General features: G+C 48.0%; 1 protein-coding gene, 1 long non-coding RNA gene and 1 other non-coding gene across 5 annotated transcripts; 2 read left to right on the top strand and 1 right to left on the bottom strand.

Annotated features, from left to right (window-relative positions):
• Positions 1 to 572: 572 nt before the first annotated feature.
• Positions 573 to 2,512, top strand: LOC112927359 (uncharacterized). Of its 2 annotated transcripts, XR_003236516.2 has the most exons (3): positions 573 to 726; positions 1,196 to 1,444; positions 1,928 to 2,512. It is a non-coding gene; the product is annotated as an uncharacterized lncRNA (long non-coding RNA). The 2 variants fall into 2 exon arrangements; XR_012001069.1 differs by lacking the exon at positions 573 to 726 and having other exon boundaries at positions 801 to 1,444; positions 1,928 to 2,280.
• Positions 2,140 to 2,246, top strand: LOC112927430 (U6 spliceosomal RNA). The gene has a single exon (XR_003236536.1). It is a non-coding gene; the product is annotated as a U6 spliceosomal RNA (small nuclear RNA).
• A 3,136-nt stretch (positions 2,513 to 5,648) lies between the features above and the next one.
• Positions 5,649 to 11,286, bottom strand: IRF2BP2 (interferon regulatory factor 2 binding protein 2). 2 transcript variants are annotated; one of them, XM_072755945.1, is made up of 2 exons: positions 10,059 to 11,286; positions 5,649 to 9,417 (listed from the first exon to the last, which is right to left on the bottom strand). In XM_072755945.1, the coding sequence occupies exons 1-2, from the start codon at positions 11,062 to 11,064 to the stop codon at positions 8,702 to 8,704; spliced, it is 1,722 nt and encodes a 573-aa protein (XP_072612046.1). In that variant the 5' UTR covers positions 11,065 to 11,286; the 3' UTR covers positions 5,649 to 8,701. The 2 variants fall into 2 exon arrangements, with proteins under 2 accessions (XP_072612046.1, XP_072612045.1); XM_072755944.1 differs by having other exon boundaries at positions 10,011 to 11,285.
• Positions 11,287 to 20,214: the final 8,928 nt, after the last annotated feature.

Below are 20,214 nucleotides of genomic sequence, written 5' to 3'. Positions count from 1 at the left end.
ACAGTCCACAGTGAGGCTCCTCAGCCCCCACTCCAAGGCTGGGAACAAATGGCATTTCAGTGTCATTTTTTTTTTTTTTTAAAGAATGGGGGCCACGCTTCTTGCATTTTTTTTGAGATGTTACTGCAGAGTATTAGATTTAATAATTAACAAAAATGAGAAGTGAACGAATCGCGCGGCACCTCAAGAGCCCAGTGCTACTCTGATGGGAGAAAAAAAAAAACTGCTGTTCTAATTGAAGGAAAGGTTTCTCTCTAAAATGAAGCAACTCCCTTGTGGGCAGTCAGTTGTTGCAGTACTTTATTTGACTGTAGTACCCATATGGGCATGTCCTGAGGTCCGCTTAATAAACACATTTTTTATGGACACGCACGGTGCATCGTTGTGCTTGCCCCAAAGACAGATGCCCCTTAAATATGACTGTTTACTCCACCAGCATGGAACATTTGCCTTATTTTAGCCACAGTCTTAAAAAAAAAAAAAAAAAAAAAAAAAAAGGCAGCATCATGATTTCCAAAAAGGGAGTGACATTTGGGGCAGCTCTTGTCATGCGCCCTCCCCAGCTTAGCAAATCCGCCCAGGACGGCCGCGCCGCGCGCCAGGGACCCTCGCGGCGGCGGCCGAGGCCCTGGCTGACGCGCGGCCCGTCTTTTCTGGGCAGCGGGGGGCTCGCCACACCCCGCCCCGGCCGGAGCCAGACCTTTACTTTATTTGGTTCACTACGCGGTAACCAACGCGGAGCGCGCGGCCGGGGACGCACGCGGGCCGGGGCGCGCGCACAGCCCTCGCGGGGGCGCGGGCGCGGGCGGGGGCGGGGCGGGGCGCGGGCGCGGGCGGGGGCGGGGCGGGGGCGCGGGCGGGGCGCGCTTCTCGCTAATTATAGGCGCGCGGCCGGCTCGCCGGCGGGAGCGTGAGCGGGAGCGGGAGCGGGGCGCCGCCGCCCCGGCCGCCCCGGCCGTCCCGCGGCCCCGCTCCACGTGCGCTGCGCCGCGCCGGCTGCCCGGGCACAAGTCCTGGAATACATAAACCCGGGCGCGGCGTGAGTCAGGGTGCCGCGCGGGAGACCGCGGCCGGGTGTCCTCGGGGGCGCAGGCCCTGACGCAGGCTGCCGGAGGGGCCGGGCGCCTCCCCCCCTTTCCTTCCCCTCCAGTAAACACGGCTTGGCAGCGCTGGCGGCTGTTTTCTTTCTTTGCAGAAACGCCACCGTGAGCCACAATCAAAAAAAAAAAAAAAAAAGTAAAAAAAAAAAAGAAAAAGCTACCCTTTGACGACTCCGATCTGGCCCCGATGTTTTCCAACGGCCGCTGGGTTTGCGAGAAGCTACCGAGGTCCCGAAGCCCCTTTCCTGCATGACGGTTGCAGGCTGCGCGTAATGAGTGTCTTGCGTGCAAGCACCGAGGTCTCCGCACCGTGTTCCTGGGCTGGAGTCCTACCGAGCTTCCAGGTAAAAGTTCTAGAAAGAGGCTCAGTCCTCCACGTGAGAATTTAGCCCTAACTGCACTTTCCGAACTCGCGCCAGGAAACCACCGCGTGCTTGCCTTTCCTCCCCCAGGGCTCGTAATTAAGCGCACTGACATCCCCTTCCCTATCTGTGGAATTGTCCTTAAGCTCCAAGAAAGCTGGGCCCTAGACGCTCAGCTGTTCAAAGCCTACAGTGATATGCCTACTTACTAGGTGTCAAATAAGAACGGTGACAACCCATATGGTGCTTATTAAGAGAAGAGTATTCCAAAACTTCTTTAATGACTGTGACCTTCCTGTGAAATTCTGATTTCAGATGTATATGGGTTACAATAAATCTTTATCTTTTATCGGAAAAAAAAAAAAAAAGTTAATGGGTTGGCTGTTGGGAGGCAGAAATAACAGAACGGAGGTAAGAGGCTTTTAGACCGGGCTAAGGCTCACGACGCCTGTTTCTGTTTTGCAGCACACATAGTCTCTCAGGCTTTGGAGAACACGAGAGGCCCCAAACCCAGACTGTGCAACAAAATGCTGATTGATCCAGACCCAGACCATCCCTACTCCTACAATTCACTTTTCTGCAGAACTCTTACTGGTGTGGCTAGTACTTCAAAATCATACAATGAAAGAAGGTAAAACCTCGGTAAATCTGAAGCTCTTTTAATAAACTCTTACTATGTGCTCGCTTGGGCAGCACATATACTAAAATTGGAACGATACAGAGAAGATTAGCATGGCTCCTGCGCAAGGATGACACGCAAATTCGTGAAGCGTTCCATATTTAAAATAAATAAATAAATAAATAAATAAATAAATAAAAATAAACTCTTACTACACATTAAACTTATTTTTAATAAACTCTATACCTTAAAATAAATTTAGGGGAATGCCTGGGTGGCTCAGGGCATGATCCTGGGGTCCTGGGATCAAGTTCCACATTGGTTCTGTGAGGAGCCTGCTTCTCCCTCTGTCTGTGTCTCTGCCTGTGTCTCTCATGAATAGATAAATACAATTTTTAAAAAATAAATTAAGGTCCTGAGTTCTGATGAAATGTTTCTGAACTTATTTTTTCCAAAATAGCCACATTTACAGTTCAAAGTATTCGATTTGAACTCATGGTAAAGAGATTTTTCCAAAAGGCAGAGAAATATGCAATGATCCAAATATTTATCTGCTAAACTTGCTACCTGAGTACCTACACAACAAAATGTGACTCCTTGGTTGTGCATGATGCCTGTCCCCTCATGTGCATCTGAATGTCAGCTGGTAGTAGTGACATAAAGAATGACATAGGGGCACCTGAGAGGCTCAGTCCGCTAAGCTTCTGCCCTTGGCTCGGGTCACGATCCTGGGGTCCTGGGATCAAGTCCCAAGTTGGGCTCCCGGCTCAATGGAGAGCCTGCTTCTCCTGCTTCTCCCCACTTGTGCTCTCTCGCTATCTCTGCCTCTCTCTCTCACATAAATAAACAACATCTTAAAAAAAAAAAAGTGAAATAGTCATTGGTTAAAAAAAAGAGTGAAATAGTCATTGCTAAGTAAGAGTGATTAAGTGATGGGATCTACAGATTATGTAACAGTTCATTTTCCCCAAGATGCAAACTATATTTAAAAATATTCAAATAGGACATTATTACTCTATATAGGATGCCTTATCTCAGCAACAAGGCCTTCTGAATTGCTGGAAAAGACTCTTCGATTATGCAATCCAACTTCTAAAGTCCATTCAAAAGACGAGATCAACCAGTGCATTGATGCTTCCAATTTAAAGTAGGAATCCTGTAGTCTTTTATCCAGACCTTGTCTGACCTAAAAGAAAATCACCTCCTAGAGGATTTTCATGGCTGACTTTGTGATAAACTTGATGTGCACTGAAGACTCATTTTACTAAGACTTTGAGTTTTAAAGAGCTACATTTCTTTCAAAGCATTATTTAAGTCTCTATTATAGAAGAAATTGTTTATCACCATTCTAAAAAGGTTGTTCTATTAAGATTTTACTCAGTTGTTTCGCAGGACCAAAATAAAAGAGTAGCTTTAAGACGAATATCCACATGATTCTAAAATTGATTTTGCCTATAGCATACTTTCTTGCCCTAATACCTTTTCTGTAGCTTGCAAGGGTTGTTTTATGCTGCTTAGTGCCATACAGAAGCACCCAGTATTCTGTGATAAAGATCAGTGCAAATACAGATTCTGTACTCTATCACTTAAAAAAAAATACAATATCTCTCAATTTTAAAAAGGGAAGCTGTTTTAAAATCAAGCATGTGAAGTTGTACTGACACAGGGAAGGAGCAGGCAACAGCAGACTAATGGGTTAAAACAAAATCCACTGTTAAATTAGGTACGAATTAGTTAACAGTAAATAGGGATGGTGTGGATATCCCTCATTAAGGATTTATCTGGGGATTATTAGAGAAATCCACAGATAATCCACAAATCAGTCACTTTCTACCTTCCAACCTCTGAATTTACAAATTGATTTTTTGAATATTTTTGTGCCTTTGAAATTACTGCGTGGGGTTCCTAACTGGAGGAAAAATGTAGGCTATCAACAGAAACAACCATGAAGGCTCTAGATTACTGATAATCTGGGAAGCCACATGGTAATTTCTATTTGATCATAATCAGTACTGTTGCTGTTAGAGGCCCAGCCAGTAGCACTGAAAGAGTTAAATAGCATCCCCCACCCACCTCTCACTTCTAGAACCCTAGATGATGAAGTAGGTAAATATGTATTCCATTCATTGGTTTCTTTGGTCTGTGACAGAGGGAAGGCGTGTCTTCTCACACTGTTCCCTATGAAGAAAAGGCGAGCAAATGAGGGTGACTCAGGACTTCTAGTGGCCTACACGCGACTGAACATTTTTCTGAATGATTCCACGTATACACTTTGGAATTAGGAAGAGAAACATTTTACTCTTCACTAACCAAATAAAACCATCTATAAATCATATGCAAAACAACTTTGAGTAACGAGGGACTTAAGTCTAGGAATTGAAGAGTTCTGTATTTTCCCTTTAACTTTTCCCCTCCTTTGGGAAATAAACAAAGACATCTGCCACATCAAGAGTCTGGTTGTTTTTTGTTTTTTTTTTTTAAACTGGAAACTGAATGCAATCCTTAAGGTTTACTTTGGGAGGAGATTTTGAAATCTTAATAAATGACTTTTGCAAGCTGCAGTCTTTTAAATTTTCCTAAAAATAAAATTTAGCATTCTTAAGTTTAAAAAAGTGGGCAGTTCGACATTTCTTTTAACCTGATTACTAAATGAAACATCGTGTTGTATATCATAAGCTATAATTAACTTATTAAGAATAGTTTCTTGAAAACTGCCTTAAGCAGGCTACTAGTAAAAAAAAATTGACACACACGTAGTGATGGGTCCCCCAAGTTCCCAGACCACCCCTGCTGAAAATATATTGTTACACATTAACTGTTACTGTTTAATTTAAAACACATAGTCTGTGTGTACCCTATCCTGAGCCTTTGTCAGGTCCACAACTTCCTTTCTAGAAGTCGGCCAAGCCACTGATCAATAAAATGAGTAAAGGCTGCAAAACATCTAGGAACTGTCTTACGATGTCTTGCAAATGTGTCCTGGTGCTTTGCACGTCTTCTTATTTATAAATTTGCGTTTCGGGACATCGAGAAACCTTACACCTGGCTTTCGCCCTGACTTTATTCCAAAACTTTCCAAAAGGTAGGCTGCTTTCCCTCTTGTCCTCCACACATTTCACACAGCTCAACATGGCTGTTTCATTCCAAAGCTTTCCAGAGAGCAGCTCCGAGTCTCGATAGCCTTTGCAGTGTTGTCAGGATCTTTTCCGTCCAGTCTACAATTGCAGAGTGGCTGGCTCTACTGCAAGTTGAAAAATAAACAAGTGCTTTCTAGCTGTACTTTGTTCAGCTCTTCTCTTTATCTGTTTCCCTTATCCAGCTGCCCTTTCCCCCAGTCCCTAGCACTTTTATTTTTTTCCTTCCACCCCCCCCCCCCCCCCCCCCCCGGCCCTGTCCTACCATCAGTTGCCTTTTTGTTCTGTGTCTTTTATCTCCTGTTCTTCTCCTGCTGTTCCAGGCAAACCCCAACCCCAAACCCACACATCCTTTGGTCACGTTGCCATTAGTGATTAAAACAATAGCCATTCTGAGCTTACTTTAAAAAATTAAAAAAGGCCTCAGAAAATGTTCAGTGCTGCCAATTTTATTTTTATTTAATGCTAAAAGTTAAAGAAAAAAAAAAAGGTACTGTAAATCTGACAAATGACAGAATGCAGGTGATTTTTCCATAGCGTGATTTTAAAATATAATAATGTTGGTATCTGAGATTACACTCACTTCAGCTGACATGAGTTTCATCATATATAGAAAAAGTATCACCTTCAACTTAAAAAAAAAAGTAAAGGTTAAAAGGTGGCACACTTTAAAAATACTTGGTGGCCAAGGAAAGGTATATAGTAAAAGTCGTAAACCATGTGAACGTTCTCATAACTTTTAATGTGAGGCCACATGAAAGACAGTACATCTGTTAAATTCTGTAAGTTGTTAAAGCAAAAAAGGGAAAGCTTCAACACCCCATCCCCTAATATTTTGAGTATGAAAAGCACAGCTGAAATATTTAGGATCTGAAATCTGATACTGCCCACGTACAGTAAGTAGCTTTCTGACATTTTTATCCAGCTGTGGAGAATCTCTGCACTGTCATCAGGTACAACCAAAGATCAAGCCCATGTCCCAGCGTTAACTTTTTAACTTAAGAGAATGCCAGAAAAATAACCCAGATCAACATTTTACAGCTGCAAGCCTTCCACGAAGGCCACCCAAGGGCCAGGTGGATTCACGCAGACCTCCTTTTTTTTTTAATGGGAGCAACCTCAATTTTCAGCCCTTTAAAGCTATTCCTGTTCTCCACCCTCCCTCCCTAAACACCAGCACAGAGAAACCGTAGGTTGTCTTTTCCACAGCTGGATAGACTTATTCAAAACAGCAGGATGGTTCTTTGTTAATCTTTTTTTGGCAAGCTTATCTGTATTAAGATTGCAAAGCATACAGATAGCTACCACAAATTAGGTCAAATAACTGATCAACTTGCAAAATCTATGAGGTCAAATTCCAGTTTATAATAAAGTGCTTAGATACACATTTATATAACAAACCATAATTGTTGAATTCTTTACAAATGTCTTTATGGGCGTGTAAAATCGACTCTGTGTTTCTGCATGTGTGCATTTACATAAGAGAAACCAGTCTGATCTGAGTCATAGATGCGCCAATTAAAAAAAAAAGTGTAACAACAAACTGGTTAATCATGCAAGTCTGTTTGTAATATAACAATGACCGGTAACATGAATTTGCACAGCATTAGTAATAAGTGCACTCATTAAAAACACACACAAAAAAATATGTATTTGGTGCAGTATCTGATTTTCAAGTGTTAATAACTCGACCATTAAAAAATATTTGAGCAATTTAAAAAAGACAAAAACGTAACTAAAAAAGAATCCAAAGAGGATAATAATCTCTATCTTCAAATTAGAATAGAAGCTAGGTCGTAAACAATACACTTAAGTTGTAGACCTTGAAGCCATGATTCAGCCTAATTATAGGGCCAAGTTACAAACACCTGAACATAAAAGGATATAAAATAGTGTTCCTGTCAATGTTAAATTGTAACAGCACAAAAGAAAAACCAGTATCATTGTGAGACAACTATTTCTAATAACAGATGATTTATTGGTTTAAAAAAAATCATTTTACTGATGCAAAATAGTGATCAAAGAAATTAGTTTACAAAAGGTTTCTAAGAATAGTTTGAGAGGTGGGGCGCCTGCCTATTATTAAAACCCTTTCTTTAATTTTCACTAGTTTATCTTTTTTTTTTTTTTTTTTCCAGAAGAACAGTATTATTCACTTGGTATTTCAAACACACATAAGAAGGAAATTACAGGTTTCCTCCACCCCCATCTGGGCTGTCACTGATATGCCCACGGGCAGTCCTGGCAGCACCATGCGCCGTTACTGTCATTGTACCATACTGTATTTAGCACTCACTAGAAACAGGGTGTAGGTGATAGTACCAACAGCAATAGCACTACAGGTAAATGATAAAAACAAAACAAAACACAAAACAGAAACGAAACCAATCCCACAATCTCCAAGTTCACCTGAACTGTAACTTCTCTTGCAACTCTTTTCAAAGGAAAAGACACCACCAACAACAAACAGAGCTCTAGGGTGTTTAAAAAGATAAAGTGGCGCTGCAGAGCCAGGCTCTGTTCAAAGATGGCAGTGCCATCTTGTACACACCACCATCCATTATCACTGCCTTCAGTCACTGAATTGTGTATTATGTAACCAACTAGCATGCAGCATTGTAATCTTACAACTGATCACGTGGTCAGTGAACAGTGGTCAACTTTGCCTTTAAAAAAAAAAAATCCCCCCCCCCCCCCCCCCCACAAACCACACAGTCCTGAAAATCTCTCAGCAGCAACTCTCAGGCAGTCAATACCCCAACAACTGAACTTTCAGAACAAAATAGATAAAAGATTCAGAATCTATTTTCCTACTACTCTGAGAGGACAATGTTTTGGGGTAAACTTGGTGATATTTCTCAGTGGCATGCCACCCACTTCACAACAGTGCCCCCTTGGCTCCTTCCCTTTCCCTCTCCACCAACTGGCCTCCAGCCTGAGAAAGGGGCCAGCATTAAGGAATAACAGACAGTAAGGCAATCTTACAATGTCAGAAAATGTATTTGGCTTTTTTTTTTTTTTCTTTTTAAAAGAAGTGCATACAAATACAGCTAGAAGCATTTCGGATTTGCCAAGTGCTCTAAAAAAGCAGCGCAAGTCACAGCCTACATTGAACGGTAACTGTCACCAGGATAATAAAGCACAAAGATATGCTAATAACATTAACAAAAGAAGAAAATGCCTTTATAAGTACATACCTTTTGTCGTCAAAAAAAAATATAGAAACACAATGTATTCAAAAAAAATCAAAATTATACAGCCATGTTTATGAAGTCTACATTTCCCTTGTCTTGGATATATATATATATATATATGCATATATATATATATATATGAGTGTGTGTGTATATATATGTATATATATGTATATACATATATATATATATATATATATATATATATATATATATATATATATGGAGATATATACACAATTCAAGCAGTTTTAGTTAAGGGTAATCATTGGGTTTTTCTGAAACCGGAAAGTCACGAGTCTCTCTCTTTTTTCACTTTCACATCTCCAGCAAGGATGGTTGCAATTTCCCCTTGCATAAAGGCCCAGGGGACATTGGAGCCCACAAGAGGGCATTTTTCCCCACTGGGACAATAGACCTCTCCACTAGCTCCCTGCTGTTTGATGCTTTGTCTGGAGCAAGGGAAGCAGAACTTGTGCGAAGGGACAGACGGGCACTGCACAAAGTGGGTGTCCTCCAGCCGCTCGTGGCAGAGGGTGCAGCACAGAGGGGCGCTGGCTGCCAGAGAAGAGTCTGGGAGGCTGGCAGGGTGCACTGGCTCCAGTCCTCCTGTGTTGCCTGCCCCCTGGCCCCCCACCTCTCTGGGGCCTAGCCTTCTTTGGTTCATAGAGGACGGAGAGGGTGGACTGCTGCTATTTCTCCTGGTGGTGGAGTGAACCTGGTTGGCATCTTTCGAGGCATGACTGCCCCCTGCATTGTCTGCTACTAAGATCAGGGCTGCCATGGGCGACTGGCCGTTCTGAGCCGCTTCAGGCGGTGTGGTCCGGTTGGAATGAGGTGAGGCAGTGGGTGGTGGTGGAGACACAAAAGAGGATGTAGGAGTAATGGGGATCTTGAGCCCTTCGGTGGGTGTGGACAGCCATGGCTGTGCCTCTCCATTGATCTTAGGGGGGCCGACTTCACCTTCTGGTTCTGGAGAAGGCTTTCTCTTCCTTGCTGTTCTGGCAACTGGGAAGGGGAAGAAAGAAAAGAATAAACGGATGTGCACTGAAAAGGAGCTTTCTTTCACTAACACAAAACAAGATCCACTAAAGAATTTCTATTCTCTCCAAGCCCGTATATAAAAATCTCACTCAGGAGTTTCAAGTGCACGTGCAACTCCCAACACTTGGGACTTAACGGGGCTCTTAGGCAGTATTTGAAAATAAGCCACAGAACGCAGCACCGCAGTGACAGCCTGTTTTTACACATGCACGCACGTCCACGCCCGTACCTACACGTGGAACCGTGCATTCAATTGCTAACGGCCCCCAGCAAGTTGAAGGGTGGCTGGTGCCCTCCCGCTCCCACCCAAGAATGTGCTGGGAAAGGAAAACCCTGTGTCAGTGCCTATCAGCCCAGTCTGACTCATCTCTGTTATGCTGCTTCAGCACATGAACACGTTGCCACTAAGCACTGGTTCCGCCTGGGGCAGATCAGGAAGTTGGGTGTTTGTTGTTTCTGGGCTGGGGCTGCGCGGTGAATGGCAAGAGCACCCCCTCCACTGTTCCGCTTCCCCCGCTCGCCCCCTAGGTCCCCTCGCACTCCACAGCCGCCCCTACCTGCTTTAGACCCGTTGGCCCCGTTGGCCTCGAAACCCAACAACCTGCCTGCAGTCAGGGCCGGCTCCTTCTTAAACTTGCTCTCGAAGGGCCCCGAGTGGCCGTGCTGGTGCAGCGCCAGCAGCGTGTCCCGCACGGTCTTGGGCCTGTTGACCCAGTCCTGCTCCGCGGGCCCGCGGCCTTTGCTCGCGCCCTCGGCTCCCAGCTCGGTGGCCCCGGCCGCGCCGGCCAGGCTGTCGGCGGCGCCGCGGTGCGAGGGCGGCGGCGGCGGCGGCTGCTTCTCCTTGGCCACCGCCTCGCGCTGCTCGTGCTCGGCGGCCGCGCTGCTCGACACGGACGCCGGCCGCTTGTGCGAGCTCAGTTCGGCGGGCTGCGCCGAGCCCAGGCCGGCGGCCGCGGCCCCGGACACGGCGGCCAGCGAGGCGGCGGCGCGGCCGCTGAGGCCGAGCGCGGCGGGCAGCGGCGTGGCCGAGCCGTTCATGAGCGGCACCAGGGTGGGCGGCACGGCGTGCCCGCGCCGCGGGTTCGGGCTCTGGCGGTTCAGCTCCGGGGGCTCCTCCAGCTTGGAGAAGCCGTTGGGCACCAGGATGCCGTTCACGGGCGGCGGCTGCGGCGTCGGCGGCTGGGCCAGGCCCGCGGCCGGGCGGCTGCCGCCGAAGTCGGAGGCGAGGCGCGGGGGCCGCTCGGCGGCGGCCGCCAGGGGGTAGCGCTCCAGGGCCTGCGGGGCGCGCGGGGCGGCCTCGGGGCCGCCGTGGCCCAGCTGCTGCTGCTGCTGCAGGAGGATGTCCTTGGCCGACAGCGGCGGCGGCTTGGCGGCGGCGGGGGCCGCGGCGCCGGGCGGGGAGCGGCCCTCGGGGAAGCAGCCGTGCGCCCGCTTGAGCTGCCGCGCCGTCTCGATGACGAACTCGACGCGGTCGGCGCCCTCGTAGTTGACGCAGCCGCGGCACACGGGCTCGGTGAAGTCCCAGATCATGGCCCAGGGCATGCGGGGCAGGTCACACAGGTAGCACGACTGCCGCCGGGAAGCGGCCGCCACCGCCACCGCCGCGGCCATGTCCGAGGAGCCCGCGGCGCTGGAGGTGGAGGAGGAGCAGGAGGAGGAGGAGGAGGGGGCGCCGCCGCTCCCCGCCGGCACCACGCGCGCCCTCCTCCCCCCCCAACCCCGCGTCTCTCCCACCAGCGGCGGCGGCGGCCGCAGAGGCGGCGGCGGCGGCGGCAAAGCCCGCGAAGGCTCGGCGCCCGCGCAGCGCCCCCGGGGCACGAGGGGCGGCGGGCGCGGGGCGAGGGGCTGCAGCCGCGGCAGCACGTCCCCCCGGCCGGCGCGGGCGCGGGCGGGCGGCGGCGCGGCGCGGCGCGGCGGGCGCGGCGGCGGCGGGCGCGGCGGCGGCGGCGGCGAGGGCTCGGCCGGGGCCGCGGCCGGCCTCCAGACCGGAGCGAAGACGGGCCGCGCGGGCGCGGGGGAGCGCAGCAGGTCGCGGCGGCGGCCGGCGCGGAGTGCAGGGCGGGGGGCGGGGAGGCCGGGGAGGCCGGGGGGGCGGGGGGCGGGGGGCGGCCGCCGGGGCAGGCTCAGCCCGAGCGGCGGGTCATGCCGCGCCGAGGCAGCGGCCGGACGGCGTGGAGCACGGGCGCGGCGCGGGCCCCGGGTCGCTCCGCTGTTCTCTCACAGCTCCTGGCGTCGCCGCTCTCCGGCACCCGCGTCAGCGCCCAGCCCGCCTCAGCTCCGCCGCCACCGTCGCTGCTGCTGCTGCTGCCGCCGCGGCCGCTCCACTTCTACAGACTTGATTCTTCGACAGCCTCGCACCGCGCCTGCGCGGGCCCCCTCCCCTCGCGCGCGCGGGCGCGGGCGCGCGCCCGCCCTCCCCCGCGCTCGCGCCCTCCCCCGCCCCCTCCTGCCCTGCGCAGGGAGAACGAGCGCCGCCGGGAGAGCCGGCTCCGCGCCGCCCGCCCGCCCCGCCCCGCCCCGCCCCCCGCGTCCCCGGGGGCTCGCTTCCCTGCGGCCGCTCGGCTGCCTCCCCTCCAGAACGTCTGGGCCGAATGCTGCTGCCCGCTCGTGTTCCTAAGAGCAAGGCCGCTCTGATGCGGTGCTGTGAGTCTCTCGAGGATGGGGATTCTCAATCTAGCGTGGTTCACAGTTTGGGTGTTTTTAAGGAGTTACACTGGAACGCACGAAGCGCTTGCACACTCGCACTGGTCTTGGAAAGGACACGCGCCGGCGCTGCCCTGACGTCTTCCTAGCAGAGGCGGCCGGCCGTTCCCGAGCCTGGGAGCGCGTCCACACGCCGCTCGGCGGATCCCCCCGGCCCCACGGCGGGCACCGAGGCCTCCCGGCCCCGCCCCGCGGAGCGTGGGGTCCTCGCGGCGCCGGCCGACCGCACCGCCTTACGGAGAACCGCGCGGCGGGCGCGTGACGTGGGCGCGGAGCCGCGGGCCCGCGTGCGCCGCCGCCGCCGCCGCCGAGTGCGCACGCTCCGCGCGGACGTGCCTCGGCGCGGCTGGCACGGGCAGCCTCCTCGAGCGAACGCACATTCCGGGGATCCGGGGTCTACGGCCAGCGCGGCCGCGTCACCGCGCAGGCCCCGCCCCCTCCGGCGGCAGTGGGCCTCCAGGCCCCGCCCCCGGGGCCGAGCTCGGGGCCGCGGTGGCGCGGGGCGCGGGCGCCGGGGTCCCCGCCGGCCGTGGCGGTGGCCGCAGTGGCGCGGGGCTGAGCCGCCGGCGGAAGTCCCCGGCGCCGTTGGGGGGCGGGACCGACGGCGCGGCCCGGGCCGGCGGGGCTTGCCCGGCTGGCGCGAAGGCGGGGTGCGGCCGCTGAGCCTGCCCGCCCCGCCGCGCTCTGCCCGGCTGGCGGCCGCCGACGGTGCCCAGGCTGAAGCGAGCACCCGAGCTTCACACTCTTGTCGGGAGGAGGAGCTGGTGTGTGTTATGGTGAACCACTCCTGGCTGGTCCTTAGTCTTACCGGTAGACGCGGGCTTAGTCACTCTCGTTTGGGGACCAGACACTTCAACTCGGTAAGGGCGGCCCTTTGGAGTTTCCTTTGTTGGAAAACAGGCCCACATCCCTCCCGGAGACTGGAATGGGCTGGTGAGGTGTGGGAAGAACAGGGCACTAATTATATTATCTTCCCTGCAACTGGATTGGTAGGTTGGAGAGAGAGAAAAAAATCCTGCTGACGTTTCTCTCTAGTTGTTGCTATTGAAAATGCCAGGTTGCTTCAAAGGATTAACCACAAGGAAGAGGAAAAACACCCTCAGAGCAACAGCGGAGGGAGCTGCTTAGAGCACATGAAGAAACCTGTTCGAAAGTGGCGCAGAAAACGTAATGCCAGACCTAAATGTGTTTACAGGCCAACCCTGCATGTCTTCTCTTGGGGATTTCCAGAGAAGGTGTACTTGCCATAAAGGTCTCCCCATCTGTTCCGGGATCTTGCTTGCCATTGCAGTCCTGCCTCACCCTCTTCTTGCTGGGAGAATTGGGCCTGCCCAGATCTCTCCCTGCCGGTGGGCTTGGGCACTCCTCGTGGTACCTGCTGTCTGGAGCCTCTTTTAGGACCCCGTCCCTCTGGTCACTCTCCGTGGGGACCCTGGGCCACTCATTGTAGCACATGACTTCCCAGGCCACTGCCCAGAGTGGGCAAGGTCCCGTCTTTGTGCTGCAGAGAGATGAGCCATCTGAACACCCCCAAGAGATGGCCCCCACTAGGCAATGACTGGAACATTTAAACAACCACCACCACCACCCTGTGTTGGAGCCCTGGCCTAATTATACTCATTTACCTGCAAGCTGGTACTGTATGTAATGCCCTCAAGGGAAAGCCTGCCGTTCCATCCCAAAATAGAAATTCTGAGATACAAATTCTGCCTCGAGAGGGACTAAGGAAGGATTTTTGTAGAACGGAGCTTTTCTTCTCCAAATGAAGGGCATTTCCTTTTTATTTTACACTAGGACCTGAATGTCGAAACCATGTTGTTGTAACTTCCCTAATGAAATGCCTGCTGGAGAATGGAAAGGCTATTTTAGTTCTGGTCTCTCTTGCCATAAAAGGCTCCGGAATCAAGGGGGTTAAGGCTGGCCCTGGAACCGGGGCAGCTATTCCTTATATTGTATCAAAAGTCTTTCATGCTGCCTGGCCTTTCATGTAGCTCTGAAGCAGCTTTATCGATCTATGCTAAGTAAACATAGCTTTGTTTTCGTCTTCCACCCTCCGCCCTCCCTCCCGGCACAGACTGGAGTTGGATCCCTTCCAAAGCGGCTGCTGCAGCAGCTCCAGCCGCCTCCTCCACACACAGAAGCAGGGTTTCTAGGGTGAGGCAATGCGTCTGCAATTCGCAGAGACAAGGCAGGAATTGTAATTGTAGTTCATCATGTGATGACTTATGAAAGAGGAAGTTGGTATGTTTTAGTCACGTAGACCCTGCCCTCTTGCTTAAGGCTGCAGGTCCTTTGAGAAGAGCATTATGATAATCTTTGCCATTCAGAGTCAAGGTTACCAGGTTGGCTGGCTGCAGGGTGCTCCTATACATTCGGACATGGACAGACAGGTGGATGCTGCATGACGGGTTGGTGGGGCAGTGGGTTGAGGCTGGCTTTTAACCAGAACACTGAAGTGCTGCAATTTGGTCTTAAGAACTAAAGGAAATATTCTTTGGGGAACACTTCTGCTGAGGTTAGATGAAGCAACAGTCCTTTCTAGCTCTAATTTCTAAGATTTTTTTTTTTTAAAGTAAAAACCACAGTTGAGCAAAAGGAAAGCCGCTCTGTATGATACCATCAAAAAGAAGGAATAAGGGAAGTGATCGTTTGTTAAGACCAAGGGAGCAGTTCCAGGTGAAAGCTCAATGGATGGAGCGAATCTGAACTCCCCGCACTGAGATTTACATGGGCTTCCACTGCGTGAGCATTAAACATCTCAAATCTGAATCTGGTCCCCGGAGCTTACTCCATTCGAGATGCTCTTGTTAACACACCACAGCCCTGTCCTGACAGTCCACAGGGCGGTGTAAAAAAAAGTGGTTCCTTCCAGAGGACCCTGAGGGAACTCAGCCCTGAGAACACGCAGCTGGGGGAGGGTTGCATCTGTGTGCTGTCCACGAGGTGGTATTCCTAGAGACTGCTGAGTTCATGCACTTCACCCTATACCCACATGTGGACTCACAGCCTTCATTCTTTAGAGTGCAGTTTCTATTAATAGCATGATGTTGCAACCATACTAGAGCTTCTTAAACTCTGACCCTGGCATATTTGAAGGAGAAAAAAACACACACACACACACACACACACACACACACAAAACGCAGCCGCGTGTCACTTGGATTTTTGTGAATAACATCCTTAGCTCCTTGTACTTGAGCAAAACTGCCATAAGGCTGGAAGAGCACATGTGCTGCTCAGGGCTTTTCTACTTAAAAAAAAAAATTATGAATATGTACTTGAACATACTTGTTTAATGAATACATCTATACATAATATGGAGAGTCCTGACATAAATGAACCTTCTGTAGTAGATAGGAAAGCCCTTCTTCTAAGTAATAGCATTTTATGAGACAGTTCTACTGGTTTTCAAATTGCAATACACTTTTTTAGAAATACTTTCCCTCTGTTTGACCTCTTCCTGTAGCCTGCCTCCCCTGTGCACAGAAAGCGTTCGGATATTAAAGAGACTTTTGCATGTGGAGGAGATAAACTCTCTGTGGAGGGTCTAAGAATCAGGCCAAATAAAATCACAGGAGCCCTTAATCACCCACATATTATACACAGAAGCTGTTAGTCACCAGCCTATGTATAAACATATGTATAGGTCCCCATTTAGAGTAAAAATTAGGGTCTTGATGTAGGCTAACTACTTACTGTGTCAGTATTTAAAGAGCTAAGTGAAAAATACAGACAAAGGAGAGATTGAGGTCACACACTCGCTCAGTCTGCAAGGAAATTTGTAGGAGAACTGGAAGGGATTCAACAGCCATTTGCTGCCAGAACCCTCCTATTGACTTTTTGGAAAGAGTATGATGAAATGTACTTTTCTGGAAAAATGTCTGAATGCGGGTTTAACCGATACTTAAGACACTCACCAAAATCTTTTAAAAGATATCACTAGGAAGATGCTAACAAAATAGTGAACTAACTTCAAGGACAATGTTTGAAAATACTAAGATGGTAAATTTCCTTTTCATTAGCTTATCTACTTAAAATGTGACTTTCCTGCACACACATTCAATAGTAAGGGACCGAAAAAAATGGAAGATGTTACGATTCTAAAAGGTTAAGGATAATATGGTCACTTGGTGTTTATTTATATCTTTCATCTGGATATTCAAAAAAAAAGATATTTCAACCATAAATTCTGTTATCTGGTCATTCTTTCCCAGAAATGAGAACCTAAGGTATTGAAATATTAAGTGATATGCCTACAGTAAATTAAAGGGGAGCATCAGAACTGAAATCCAGGTATGAGTCCTGTTGTCTAATGATATAGTCTAGAAGATTCTACTTTCATTTTGAATTTAAAAGAAAATCATGTAAGCACAGTGTAGAAACCTAGCAAGAGAGTGTTAACATTTGTGAATGTTAACAAAAAGAATGTTAAGATGTGCCAATCTCTGTCTATATTTATAGGAGAAAAAGCAATTCTAGGGTAGTTCACAGGACATGCAATCCAAAGAAAAGTAAACAATCACAATAGATAGAGGAAGATGGTAGAGATGAGAGACAGTTGCCCCCACGCCATGGCTGGTATGGGACTCCTTAAATGGCAAGCTATTTTGCACTGGTCTTTATAAACCTTAAATTGAAATCGATGTTGGTGGTAGGATAAGAGATTTCCATTCTGGGATTTAGCTGGGTGAGAATATGGTTTGGGCAATCACCAAATTGGAATACTGCACCTTCAGCTCCATATGATGTGTTTCCTTAAGAACAAAAAGGAAAATCTCATGAAATCATTTAATTCCTGTTATAGGATTCCAATCCTGGCTACTTTGCACTCAGACAAATACATATAAGGCGCTTGGGGGCCCTGAAAAGAAAAAAAAAAAAAAAAAAAAAAAAACATGTGAAGTCAGATATTCCATAGCATTTCTGGTTATAAAGTACCTATAGAAAGCAAAATGATCATAACTTATTCCAAATAGGCCTTCATTGTTATTGTTTGTATTTCTTATGAAAACGAACTGAGCCAGTATGAACTATACTGACTTTCTCTTGACAAGCTGAGAATATATTTTGTAAAAGAATGCCAATCAGCAGGAAAATTTGGCCTTTACCAATGGGGTTTCAATAATCTCTTCTGGTGGCTTACTTGGCTCTCGTCTAATGTGTTTAGGGAAAAAAAAAAAAATGTAGGAGGAGGAGTTCCAGTCCAAGATGGCCATGTAGGAAGACCCTCAACCTACCCGACCGTGGAACACACCAAATCACACCTATTTATAGACCATTCTTCCTGAAGAAGCACTAAGGGCCAATCCAACATCTTCTCCACAACAAAAGATAGAACAGAAAAAAAAAAAAAAAGAGAGAGAGAGAGATAGTATTGTTATTGAAAACAATTGTTTTATGAGTACTGTGTACAGGTGATATTCTAGTAATATCCAAAGATCTAAATATTTAACAGTAAAATTATTTCTCTATTTTTTTGTGTGTGTGGTCAGTTTTATGTACAAAGGAGACACAGCAAACTCCCTGCAAAAGGAAAAAAGGAAGAAAAATTTTAAAGACTCATTGTGGGCTGTAATTTATTAATTGGAGTAAGTGTGCATATGCATTCACACATCCGATCCTGTGCCCACATGGCAGTGCTTCTTTGCCAAGAGGAGTGCAAAACCATCGAGACGGTTCAAATTCACACTCAGAACTGAGCCGACACAGGGAGTAAGAAAACGAAATACATGGAAACAGACAGCCCGCGTTTGCGCCCTAACAAAAGACCACTGGTAGACAGAAATAGAGAAAGAGATTTCCTCATGCGACTGCCTAAATATAGTGTGTTTACTAAAAAGATTGTCACAGACAGCTAAAACGCAAGCACAGATGAACTTTGATGGGCTTGTTGGCCAGCCTTGTCAGCCTTTCAAGCAAATTCCTCAGTGAGGAAATGGATCTGAGACTTGCCTGGGAACTACCCCCATGTGAACTTCCTAGGGGCTATCTCTTAGCATTTCAGAGATAGCTAGATCTGGAACATTTTTCAGGCTGCTTTTATTCCACTACCTCCCTACTTGCCTGTGTTTGCATTAACAGACCAATCCGTTACTCTTCACCATGACAAGATGTCATGTTCACTCACTCTATCAATTTGGTAAGTTGGGCAACCAAGAGAATGAAGACTTTGCCTTCAAAGAAAATGTGCGGGTGAACAACAACAGCTAGAATCCATGTTTCTCAGACTGCAGTTCTTTCTTTAGCCCACTGGTGGGCTACCTCCTATTTCTGTTTTCTTCTCAGGTTCTTTTTACGTACATGTCAATACCTGCACAGGAAGTGGCCCAGGAACCATAGGTTCTGTTCACACACCTGGCAGATCACCTGAGGCAGGTCACCTGGACACCCTGAGCCCACGTTCTACTCTAGTGGGAGAGGAGATGCCATCTCTACTCAGACCCTTCCCATGGTGGGTGATTTAGTAGGAATACGGGGGTGGGGGGAATTTGACAAATCCAAGGCTGACATTCCTTCTGACACATGTAGTATCACAAAACAATGCAGAAAAATGACCAGCCAGGGTCTGGCCATTATTTTGGGGCATTTTGCCATCCAAATAAAGTTGTGAGGTTAAGTGGCTACCAGATCATCACATCATCTGAGAACATTATGTCTGCTTGGTTTGGGCTCAGATCCCAGGCTAGGAGTGCCTAAGCCATGGTCTGTACTTAGTATAAGTTAGCCAGGGCAAAAGCATCTGTATCAGCATTACTATGCCCAATTAAAGTGTCTTTCAAGACTTATGGAAAATATTTCTTTCCACGGGAGACCGCCTTATTTTTCATATATAGAGAGGCAAAGGTTATGTATATACTTCATAGAAAATGGGTGAAGATTCAATATACTATTGACAGGCCCTTCAGATTACTCAAGAGGACCTCAGTTGAGAAAAACAAAAAACTGTTCCATATACTGACAGTCATTTGACTGAATAGAGCAGCAGGATGTGGAAACTTGTTTTGAGGGTTTTTTGGTGTGTTTTTTTTTTTTTTTTTTTTTTTTTTTTGCATTCTCACCCAGGATTCCACTACTTAATAGCTGTGCGGCTTCTCTGCTGGCTGTATACTGAATTTATAAAGGATGTTAGGGGAGTTAAGTTCTAAGAATCCTGATATTTTGAAATCTCTTAACTGTAGTGAAATGTTACATTTATAACCTCCTTTATGTTTGTCATTTATTTGGGTCTGATTATGAAGAAACCTAACGAATTTTCCTAAGTTCTGTATAGTTCAAAAATGGTGTTAGCGGGAAGCACTTATATGTGGATGTTTCATTTCAACTATTTTTTCTAAAACCAAAAAAGAGCCATATTCCTTACTTTTCATATAAAAATTACTCATTATCTTTAAAAATGGGTGTCCCAGAATCAGACTTCCAGATCCCATGAATTCAGAGTGTGGAAAAGGAGAAGCAGCCCCTTTTAGCTGTAACAGGAGACATTCTTTTAAAAGCCTGGAATGCTGAAGCCCTCTTATACTGAAAACATGTCAGGACATGCCTTTTTGGGATGCTGTCAAGTGGTTTAGGCTCAGAATTCTACATTCCATACTTTTGAAGTTGTTTTCTGTTGGCAGATGGCCTCTTGATTATTTTCAATGTGGTGGGTATTCAGGCCAACCTCTCTGGTTCCCCATAATTAACCAAAAAGCCCCACAAAAAACAAAAAAACACCCCCCCCCAAAACAACCCCAAGCCCCACACCCTGTGAAGTGTCCATATTTTAGCATGAAGTTACGGGTTGTGTGAGTGCTGGGCTTATCATGGTCTATTCTGTGAGTCTTGTCATAGGTCGTAACAAAAGTCAGTTCCAAATCAGATACATGTGACCTAGAGGGCTCTATCCGCCAGTGCTTGCTTCGACTTCTTAATAGTGTCACCACGTTAAGGAATGAAGAACTACAGCTGCTGCGAAAAAGTCTTCACCTTTAAGGAGCTGTCGTTTCCCTGGTAAAATTAAACAGCAATTTCCATGCACCTCAGCCCCTTCTGGGATCAAGGCTGGGAATGGGTTAGCGG

This window comes from Vulpes vulpes, chromosome 4 (assembly GCF_048418805.1).
Source record: "Vulpes vulpes isolate BD-2025 chromosome 4, VulVul3, whole genome shotgun sequence".
NCBI lineage: Eukaryota > Metazoa > Chordata > Mammalia > Carnivora > Canidae > Vulpes > Vulpes vulpes.
Note: the sequence above shows the minus strand (reverse complement) of the source record. Positions and strands in the feature narration are given on the sequence as shown.